Below are 11374 nucleotides of genomic sequence, written 5' to 3' on the forward strand. Positions count from 1 at the left end.
CTATTTTGGACCAATTGAAGTATCCGGACCGTCTTCAAGGGTAGCCCCACGTAGAGCGCGTTACAGAAGTCCAGACGGGAAGTCACCAACGCGTGTGTCACTGTCGCCAGGCAGTCGTACTCCAGGTAGGGGCGCAGCTGATGGATCAGCCGAAGCTGAAAGAAAGCGCTCCTCGCCACTGCTGTCACCTGGGCTTCCAGTGAAAGCTCTGGGTGGAGCAGCACTCCCAAGCTGCGGACCTTGTCCCTAAGAGGGAGTGCACCTTCCTCTGCTCATTGGACCGCCTTCCGCTGCTGATGACGCATCATGGCGGCCTCACCTGAACCTCTTCTGCTCCAAGTCCCCTCCCACCCCTCCCAAAGACCATCTGCCCACCTGGGGAGCCTGGCCTTGAGATAAGCATCTCAGCTTCTCTCCTCTCAATCTGCAGGGAAAGGGGAAAAGTTGCCCCACTAGCATTTCCCGTTAGGCTCGCAAATGACCAGCACTACATCCAACCCTCCAGCTAGGCTGCAGCTTCAGCTATGTCAGGCTCTAATGTGTGTGTATAATAAAAGGTGCCGTACATGCTATTGTTCTGTGGTAGGGCAGAAACTGCTTAATGGGGCAGGGGGCACCAGGCTCCTTGGATTCTTGGTCCCATCGCCATACTGCTCTAACAGCCACGAAGAACTTCCTGACGCTCAGCCAGAATCTGGCTTCCAGTAGCTCAAGCCCATCATTCGGTGTCTTGTCGTCCAGGAAGCCATTCTGCCCCGCCTCTGCGTGGCAGCCTTTCAAGTGCTGGAAGAGTGCAATCATATTCCCGTCAGTCTTCTCCTTTCCTGACTAATTCTTTCAATCTCTTCTCACAGGGCTTTGTTTCCAGTCCCCTGATCACCTTTTGCCGCCCTCCTCTGAACACCAAGATACTGTTGAGCAGATAATCTAGGGGTTTAAGGGGGCAGGGAGTCAAAAATGTGAAGAAATACTTCCTTCCATCAGTCCTGATTTTAGTGTCAGTCAATCTAATTGTGTGACCCTGGATTGCACTGTTATGAATGATGTTATATTGTTCTGTGCCATTATCAACTCTTTCTGCATAGAGATCTGTGCCGCAAATGAAAACAGACAGAGGGAAATGCAGCAATGGCATTTATTGGAAATTCTCCAGGTGATACATGAGTAAGTCACTAAGCCCAACACAGGATGAAACTTTCTGTGCCTCTAAAAAAATAAAAATAAAAAAATAAAAGAAATGTGCTGTCGCAGCTCAATCATTGCAATACACAGTTTAACAGTATGTTCTGGTTCCGTATGCCTAAGTTTGCCTCAGATGAAATTGCCAAACAAACAAACACAAAACCAGAAAAATTCCCCCTGAAGCCACTTTCTCTACCAAGTAAAATGCCATGTTATTACAACTTCTCCATATCCCCTGCAGGTCTGGTAAGAGACAGCAGGGACAAGAGAAAAACCCCAAGCACAGTCGATTAGATATTTAGCTTGCACCGTTGGATTTACTAAACTGCCTTCCATTCCCTCGCTTCCCTCCCCTTCCCTCCTGGTGAACCATGCCCATGATAACGCCATCCATACTTTGGCCTAACAACAATGCATCATGGGAAGGAAAGGCACACACTGCAGCGGGAAAACAGAAAACCAGCTCTACTTCCCCTCGGTTTTGCTTGTTATCTGCATAATCCATGTTACAAAGGAAGTGCTGGCACCTTTCCCCACACTCCACCCACCCACCCACCCACCCCAGCATACATGAAACTCGTACAAGTAAGACACTTGGCTGAATTTGGCACTTTGCTTATTATTAAAAATAATATCTGGATCAATAACAAGTAATTCCCACCGAATGTTACAACAGTTCAAGCATGTCCCAAAATGAAATGTGCACTTCCTAACTAAGATAGACGGCCGTTTTTGTTGCTTTGTTGGGTCAAGCATTGACTTCAGTGTCTGGTCTACATGACGGAAGTGCCTTCCAAAGGTAGCACATCTTCAGAAATGTGCAGAAGAGAGACTAATCGAAGAGGAAAAGCTACCTGAAAAACGTCAAACTGTATCTATGATTTTTATTTTTTAAAGCATTCTACAGGACAGACATTTTAAGCTGAAATGTACCAGTTGCTATGTTTGAACAACTTCTCAGTAGCATTAATACAGTTAAGTCTATCTGCTTCTCTGAGTCTAGCGTATCATTGATGCATTATATTTCACACATTTATGGAATCCTAATACTTACGTTTTCTCTAGTGCTCACTTCCCAATGAAGGAAACAAGGTGGACGAGCCACTGGCCCTTTAAACAGAGGTGGAAGTGGAAAAAATATACCAGATCTCTCGCGCGCCATGAAACCCATGTTTGCAGCAAACAGCCTTCGAACGGAAGCCCAGCCACATCTTATGTGCAACACCAGATGACCAGAAACCCTGTGAAGGGTTTTTTTGGATGGGTGTCCCAAGCCAGGCACCAAATAAAGTGATGAAATATCTCCTGTGACAAAACATTCAAACACCACCTACATGTATCCCAACTGGCTACTGTCAAAACTTAACAGGTGGGTTTGGAATATGCAGGAATATTTTATGGGGGGAACATTCTGATGTTTTATCTCCCATTTGCCATTTTATACAGAAATGGACAGACACCCAACAACAGGTCTGTCCTGTGAGGCTTCTAGGCTCGTCTGCTTCTGCTTTTAATTCCACATAATAGTGTACAGGGATGAAAACGAGAGAGAAATGGACTTGTTTTTCTGGCTTCTCGAAGAATGGCTTGGGAAAATAAGCCCTGGTGACTTTTCCAGACCCACGCAAAAGCAACCTGGCATGGCTAACTTTCCTCAGCAGCAGAGGAGCAAAATGACAGCTGGTCAGAAAGATCGTTGCACATATGCAATTGTCAGTAGAATTAATTATAGGCACATATGAGCTTACAGGGAGTTCTCACACAAAAAATTCGCAGAAACAAAAACACAAAGAAATCCCCTAGTAATATGGGAAACATGCTGTTCTTTGGAGGGAAAAATTACATTCTTGCTTTTCTTTTCAAGTATTAATCAATATATAGAAAAGACACAACATGTTCCTTTTACTCCAAGTGAAGGGAACAATACGGAGGATGGCATTTTAGTTGTCCGCGGTCTCAAAGGGTGTCATTTAATCCCTTTTCCTTTAGATCAGTCCTAAATATTATACATCTAATTGTTTTGTGTTGCGCATTACAATTCATGTGCACACATTATTACAAGCATTTAACCTGGGATTTGCATATCAAGATTTAAAAGGCCTTCTCTGCTGAAGTAAGAATCCCAGGACCTGTGTGAGTTCATGCAGGCACCTTCCTCAGCAGCCTGTGCGTTGCTTTCCTTTCCTTTGTTGTCAGAAACTGTGTTGCCTCCAACCTTTTACTTATGGCTTATTTGGAGATTTTGCTTGTGTTACAGTTCACCTCTCTGAGCAGCTGTTCGCAGTCAGCCAGTGCTTCTTCAGGCAAGTATCTACAGATCTTCTCGAGAGTCTTTTGATAGAGCACTTTCTCTTGTTCCAGGGACTGGATTAAGTTCCTCATTTTCTGCTCCCTTGCCAAGGAATCGTCCAGGCTTGATTCCATGCTCTGGAGTTTAGTATGAGCTACCTGTTGTGAGAGAAGCAAGGAGGCGATTTTAAAACATGAGCATGCTTGAGAGTATTAAGAACGGCAGGAACACCGATGCCCAGCAACACGATTTTCCATTCCTGCTCCCTCCCCGTTGTCCATCTATTTCCTTCTCCAATTTCTCCCAGTAACAGTCAGGCAAATGGGCATGCTCAATTCTCACTGGGTTGATTTTAGTTTCCCCACCTTAGGGTTCTCTCCCACTAAAGATCTTTCTGCTGTAAACTTTGGGCGATAAACTTCCTCTTGGGCTGGACACTCGTTTTGGCTACATGATGAGTTACAGTCAGATAGCTGAGCTCACTCTGAGTACCAGTGATATTTGGTTTTATGTTCAGGTCCTGAAACTGTAAGTTGTTTGGCTTTCTTTTTTGAAATGTAAGATGACTCGCAATGAGTGGATAAATTAAAAAAGATCCGGTTTGTACATATTGTGCATAAATTACACACCAAAACTGGGAGTTGGGATGTTAACCCATGTTAATTTCTTGTGTTTGTCCATGATTACTGATACCGGCACTTTCAAAACTGTGAGTGCCAAGAGAAATGGAAATGGATTCAAGATGGCCCTACCTAACTTTCTGGGTGCTTCACAAACTGCACAAGTGCACCTGAGACAACGCAGGTCAGAAAAGGGATCACCATCTGATTCTATCAATTCCATTAACTGGTGGCCTTCCCAGCTGGATCCCTCTCACACAACTGGATCCCTCTCACACAACCAGCCGGGTTCTTCTTCATGTCCAGCCCAACCAGAATCAATCCTGAGGAGCTCCAGCAAAGGAGCAGGTGGCTTGGGGTGAGATGCCATTTGGAGCTGAGACCTTCTCTATGGGGCTAAGGATGGTCTTTCAGTGTAATCCCCTCCTCAAGCCACAAGCATCCGAGTCTAGGAGTCTCCTCTGAAGAAAGGAGTAGATATGTCAGTGCAGAGCACGGAAGTACTGCGGATCCTCTCCCAGTTCTTCTCCCGTGCCACGTTTTGGCGGCCCCCGATTCCAGTGCTCTGCCCAACATCAAGTTCGGCCCTTGGTAGCTTACTTGCAATTTCTCTAGCAGGTCCATATTTTGCCTCTTCAGCTGATTGTTTGCCCTTTCGAGTTTCTCTGCAGCCTCACCATCGTCACACGGATGGGAGTTCTCGTGCAGTTCGTCCTGGAGAACATGATACTCCACCTCATAGGCATGAAGCTGTTTGGAAATATCCATCTCAAAAACCTACCAGAGGAAAAAAAAACCAAGCACCTGGTGAGGGTGCTGGGCTGGTTCATTCAGGAAAGCATCGCTGCCCGAGAGTCTGGGATCTGAAGAGAAGCACACCTGGGAAGGTGCCCTAATTTGGCGGCACAAGATAGGAAGGACTTCACGGTTCTCTCCCAAGAAGGATCACATACAGGAGATCATTTGGCCATCCCTGAGAGGAAGTCACCCTTGTCCGTTACTCCCGACACAGAATTGTGCCCTCGGTGGCTTCCCGCAGCTTGTTTCTCTCTTGGGCTTCAGCCTGCTATGTGCACATATCCCAGAAGCCTTTGCAGCAGAAATCCTCATTTCCTTCTGCTCTAGGTCAGCATCCTTGCTGCAACTGAAGTTGCCTGCTGACAAGGGAAACCTTCCTCTCCCACATATCAAAAAAGAGAGCCTTTTTCGGCTAATGGGCACTATAGACATTCAATCAATCTATCAATCAATCAATATCAGATCATAAAAGGGAAGTTGTTTTCTGAGACACAGGAAGGCACTCGTGCTTTTCCCCATGATGAAATCTGTGCATTTTTTCTGTCTGTTCGTTTGCTCTGCTGTGGCTTTTGCAGAATTTTTGTGTTCCCACTCGCTGCTCTGTAACCCTGATGCCCATCCAACAGCTGACCTCAGACCTGTCAGCTACAGGGAACCGGTGCATTGTAAGTGGGGTGCTTCCAAGATGGCAAAAATTTCACAAATCCACAGCCGAGCAATAGAACAGAGGTTAAGTCTGCAAAATGCTCATGACAGAGTAATGAGGTGGAAGTGGAAATCGTACACATTTCACAGCAGAGCAATAAAATAGGGGAAATTTGTGCGAAATTCTTAGCAAAAGACATTCACTCACATACAAGAATGATTGTGTGCATGAGAGAGAGAGAGAGAGAGAGAGAGAGAGAGAGAGAGAGAGAGAGAGCGCGCGCGCGTGCGCGCGCGCGCGAGCAAAGGCCTGTTGCTGGTGTCCTTTCTTCTATATTCCAGGGCCAGGAGGGAATCTATCCTGAGACTGAGAAGGAATAAGGCAATGCTGCAGCTTCAGATTTTCTCAAAAGCTGGCTTTCCCGTTCTTTTCTTCTTCTGCCAACTGGCTCTCTTGACAATCCAGATAAGTATCACCCTACCTGCTTGGATGCCACGTTAAACCACGTAAGAACGGGCCACTCCAAACAACCCTGATACAAGCCATGGGTTCTCCGGGTGGCTTGCTTGCGCAAAATCTTGGGAAGGCTGTTCTGGGTTTGGCTATCGCACCTAGCCACTCCACGACCATTCACCTCGGCTTAACATGAGGTGGGAACCCGATCTCAGAGTAGAGGGTGTTCCTGAATCAAGGCTGACTGGAGTGTGTTGTCCAAAATGAGCATGAGCTCAGTCATGTCTGTGGGATTCAAGCCGATCTGGCCAAACCCCTATGCAAGCCAACAGACTTATCTCACAGAAAGAAGAGTGCCTGGATAATGGGACGGCTAGAATTTTTTAAAAAACCATTGCCAACATCATGTAACAAACCTGACAAAACTACAGCACAGAGAAATCAGCGAAAGCTTCAAGTCGTGTACTTTATTATCCCGTGGGCACACTAGTCAGGGAACGAACATTCCCCTCCACGCACTTAAGCGTAGCCTGCCCGAGACATTTGCACACCGACTCTGTCCTTCCAGAGAGATGGCCAAGAGCTACCTAGTGTGTCCAGAAACAAAGGTTCAAACCAGGGGCTCCTGATTCACACATCGCCCAGCCTCTCAGACATGCTGAGAGGAGGGCCGGCAATGATGATGCCTTGCTAAGCGTTCTCCTTTCAGGAGCGAGGGGGAAAGACACTTACCTGAGTCATTATCTTCTCCATCTGGAGCTTAGTCATGTCTGGGAGAGTGTTTTTAAGAAACTCAACAATGCTTTCAAACGTCTCGCACATCTTAATTTGTTCCTCTTGGCTACTAAGCAGACTTAGTGCTACCTTAAATATGACTTCTGTTCCCTGAAGAAAAATAATATCTGGGGCAGGGGAAGGGAAACGAAACAACAGATCAGATTGCTTATTCAATGAAAAACAGTGCTTAGAATCAAGCGTTCTAGGGAACTGCTTCTTCGTGGAGACTGGCTGTGGAACGAATCCAGACTTTCAGCATGTGATTTATACATTATTTCCATTTTTTCTCCCAAATGAATTTGATTCCTGTAAGCCTATATATTTAAGTTAATCTAGGCAGCAATCCTCGGCATATTTATCTGCAGAAAAGTCCCACTGAACCTTTCTAAGTAAATAAACATGCCGAGGAATGTATTATAAAAGTTCTGTTTTTCCTTTACATCTAAAACAGTGAGCAATGCAAACAGAAAACTATGCACACACCTGAACGTAAGAAGTACCAGTGCGAAAAATGTACAATTACAAAACCAAACCTCAAAGCAGCTTATATCATTTGCCCCCTGCTGCCATCAATCTTATTTCTCACAAGGTGAGGTAGGGTCGGCTGAAAGTCTGTGGCCGGCCCAAAGTCTCCCAGTTGGCTCCCCAGCTGGGCGGGGACCGAGATCTGTGCCTTTAACCACTACACCACACAGCTTTCATGATGGGCAAAAGAGTCCCAAAGTCTTAGGACAAGCAATTTACATAAAGCCATGTGCATGAATATCTATGCAATGTGAGCATCTTGCTGGGTTTCCTTTTTCTTGTCAAAATGAAATACTTGCTACCGTCCTCCAATATAATGTCACAAAACAGCAACAAACTTCAGTTTTAATGATATGGCAATAGTGGTGCTGTCAGTCAAGCCCACACAAAAGTAATGGGCCACATCTCACTAAACATGACTTTTATGGTTAATGTGTGGCCTTCTTTCTGAATCTCACGTAAGCATAAATGCGACATCAGGCAAAGTCTGTGTCAGTTACAAGACTTTAAATGGACTGTGCACCCTAAACTTGCATCCGTTTTATACTGGTTTAATCATCATGATTTTCCCGCGAAGAAGCCGGGGAACTGGTACTTTCTAAAGGGTCTGAACATCAGGGCCTTCTGGCTGAACTACGCAGATTACAAAGCCTGGTTGGATGTGATAGGAAAAGGGAAGAGGAATATGGCCTGTGAAAAGTTATGTTCTCCACTCATGAGAAAGAGCTAGGAAACCCACTTTGCCTTAATATGAACTAGAAAAATGGCGTCAACTAAAAGCTAAAAAGATCACCATCTTTAAAATTCATGACAATTACTACTGAACAGGATTCAACACAAGTAACATTGTCTCTAATAATATGCAAGGGTGGAAAAGCAGTGGAGAGAAACTACTCCAGTCTAGAAATGATTCCTCACTTCATTCAGAGACAAAAAATCTGCCTTACCAAACACTCTGGCGACAAATCCCAGGGCAAACTGTGAGGCGAATAACGTAAGAAACCAGGGTGCAGCATAAAGACTAGGGCTGATCTCATTTTCTTCAAGATGGTTGTAGAGGTCCCTGTGATAATCATGGAGCAGCCTCGACAGCTGGTACATCTGGATCTATGGAATCAAAATACAGAAAAACGGAAGTGCTTACAGATGCCTCAGAGTTCTTGTAATAGCATGATGAGAATGACGGTCAAGCCCCAAGTCTGTCCATGTGCTCTTCTTCTGTACTCTGCGTGGAACACATTTATTTATCTATCGATCGATCGATCGATCGATCGATCTATCTATTTAGGAGACTTCTATGCCGCCCCATTCGCCGAAGCCTCGGGGTGGCTCACAACCATAAATAAACTTCAAAATAGAATAATATAAGTAAGTCACCCTGGCCAAAGAATAAAATGAATAAATAATATTAACAATTAAAATAACATTTGAATAAAAAGGTCTTCGCCTGGCGCCGAAAAACAAATAACGACGGCGCCAGGCGGACCTCTCTGGGGAGCGCATTCCATAGATTGGGCGCCACCGCAGAGAAAGCCCTCCTCCGAGTACTACCCTCCTAATTTCTTTCACAGAGGATTCCCGGAGAAGGGCCTCTCCCGCAGATCTCAAGGGGCGGGCGGGCGGGCATATATGGACGTAAGCGCTCCTTCAGGTAACCAGGTCCCAAGCCGTTAAGGGCTTTATAGGTCATCACCAACACCTTGAATTGGGCCTGGACTTCAATGGGAAACCAGTGAAGCTGACGGAGGACTGGAGTCATGTAAACGTAATGCCCAGTCCCCGGCAGCAGCCTGGCAGCTCTATTTTGAACCAATTGAACTATCCGGACCGTCTTCAAGGGTAGCCCCACGTAGAGCGCGTTACAGAAGTCAAGTCGGAAAGTCACCAACGCGTGTGTCACCGTCGCCAGGCAGTCGTACTCCAGGTAGGGGCACAGCTGATGGAAAGAAAGCTGAAAGAAAGCACTCCTCGCCACCGCTGTCACCTGAGCTTCCAGTGAAAGCTCTGGGTCGAGGAGCACTCCCAAGCTGCTGACCTTGTCCCTAAGAGGGAGTGCAACCCCATTCAGGACTAGGTTCAATTCACCCTCCCCGAAGCCCGATCCGCCAACCAACAGGACCTCCGTCTTGTCTGGATTGAGCTTCAGTTTATTGGCCCTCATCCAGCCCATAACCTCAGCCAGGCACCGGTTCAGCACAGCCACTGCCTCACCTGGATTGGTGGAGAACGAGAGGAAGAGCTGGGTATCATCTTCCATCCACTGTGCCTCCGAGTGATCTTGCTCTAGGGTACAAAGCTAAGGCGCATGTAGCAGCTTTCAAAGAAGGAGCTCAGCTCTGAATCAATGTTGTGGTCAGGACCACTAGCCCCTTCCTTGTTCCTGCACCGCAAAAACCCCAGCTACCAAATACATTCATGATGCTCCGACACTTAAGTCTGAGTAAGAGTGAGGCATTTGCTTGGACCATCATGGGCAACACGGACCTGTCGCAAGGAGCAGCGAGGAAGCAGCAGCAGATGCGGCACCTGCCAACATGAGCGGGGAGATACCTAGTTCGAAGTTCATCCCGGCACTGAGCTTACTAGGCAGTGTTTGCTATTTAAGCATCACACAGTTGGCTCTCTAGCGCTCAGTAGGTAGAAATGGCCAGGTCCCTCCTTCAGAAATGGTACCTCCTTCTAGGTGCAGATGAAGGTTCTGAGTCTCTTCCACAAGACAAGAGTGACAGCTGCCTGTTTGGATAGCTTCACAAGACAAATTCTTAGAGGATAAGGCCATCGATGGGTCAATGCGACCTGTGGCCTCAGAGAGATTACATACCTTTGTGTGCCTGTTATTAAGTGAAAGAATCACTTAATAAAAAATTTATTTAATTTAAAGAAAGGTCAGTGTGGACCTCCCAGTGGTGGACCAAAGTGAGAGCAGAAAGCTAGACCAGACTGGCCCTTCATTGGATCCAGAAAGGCTGTTTTTATTCTCTTACAGAATTTGAAAGCAGGGGAAAGAACAGGATTGGATGGAAAGACTTTGCTTAGAGCAAAGAAAGAACCTCCACCTGATTTTCTACAGCATCAGCTCTTGGTAGAACAGGTGCTGCATTAAAGGAAGCGGAACGGGCAATCTGTGCTCCATCTACCAATGCTTATCTAGCAAATCTCCGTTTTCTCTTAGGAAGAAGGATTTTTTTAAAATGTCAGAACATAGTTCCTCTGTAACACAGTATTCCCAAGAGCCCATGAGAAAACATTTTCCTAAAGATGTTTAGTGGAAGCGATGGTACCTTACACTGAAGTGCTCCTAGGAATGCCCCAGGGCCATACAAACTCCTCAGGAGATGCCCTTTTCCCAAAGGAAACCAAGCTATTGATAGCTCTGGTGGGATGGACCATGCTTTCCTCTGGAATTAAGTAGAACTGAGTGATCTACCTCCAACCACTGGAGAGCTTGTACTCAAAGGACTGGTGAAGACTTGGGAACTGCCTGATGGGCTTGGCTTGATCGGATTAGAACTGGAAGACTTAACTGATATTCAAGAAGAGAGGAAAAATTTGCAGCCCATATGGTTGCATGCCCATTTTTGTTCTGATAGATTTAAGGAATTAGATCTGATAGACAGAGTGCCTGAAGAACTATGGATGGAGGTTCGCAACATTGTACAAGAGGTAGCAACTAAACCATCCCAAAGAAAAAGAAATGCAAGAAAGCAAAATGACTGTCTGAGGAAGCTTTACAAATAGCCAAGGAAAGAAGGGAAGTGAAAGGCAAAGGAGAAAGCGAAAGATACACCCAATTGAATGTAGAGTTCCAGAGAATAACTAGAAGAGATAAGAACGCCTTCTTAAATGAACAGTGCAAAGAAATAGAAGAAAACAATAGAATAGGGAGGACCAGAGGTCTGTTCAAGAAAACTGGAGATATGAAGGGAACGTTTCATGCAAAGATGGGCATGATAAAGGACCAAAATGGCAGGGACCTAACAGAGGCAGAAGAGATTAAGAAGAGGTGGCAAGATTACACAGAAGAACTATTCAAGAAAGAGCTTAACGTCCCTGATAACCATGATGGGGTGGTCACTGACCTCG

General features: G+C 45.8%; 1 protein-coding gene across 4 annotated transcripts in view; it reads right to left on the minus strand.

The window, feature by feature from the left end:
• Positions 1-1121: 1121 nt before the first annotated feature.
• The window catches only part of TBC1D4 (TBC1 domain family member 4), a 110420-nt gene continuing 100167 nt past the window's right edge, over positions 1122-11374 (minus strand). For all 4 annotated transcript variants that reach the window (XM_044437880.1, XM_044437878.1, XM_044437879.1 and 1 more), the window contains 4 exons: positions 8239-8398; positions 6722-6891; positions 4693-4869; positions 1122-3630 (listed from right to left, as the gene is read on the minus strand). In XM_044437880.1, the coding sequence (XP_044293815.1) occupies positions 3412-3630; positions 4693-4869; positions 6722-6891; positions 8239-8398 (726 nt within the window). In that variant the 3' untranslated portion in view covers positions 1122-3411. The remainder of the gene's footprint in view (positions 3631-4692; positions 4870-6721; positions 6892-8238; positions 8399-11374) is intronic.

This window comes from Varanus komodoensis, unplaced genomic scaffold (assembly GCF_004798865.1).
Source record: "Varanus komodoensis strain SLA01 unplaced genomic scaffold, ASM479886v1 scaffold31, whole genome shotgun sequence".
NCBI classification, from domain to species: domain Eukaryota; kingdom Metazoa; phylum Chordata; class Lepidosauria; order Squamata; family Varanidae; genus Varanus; species Varanus komodoensis.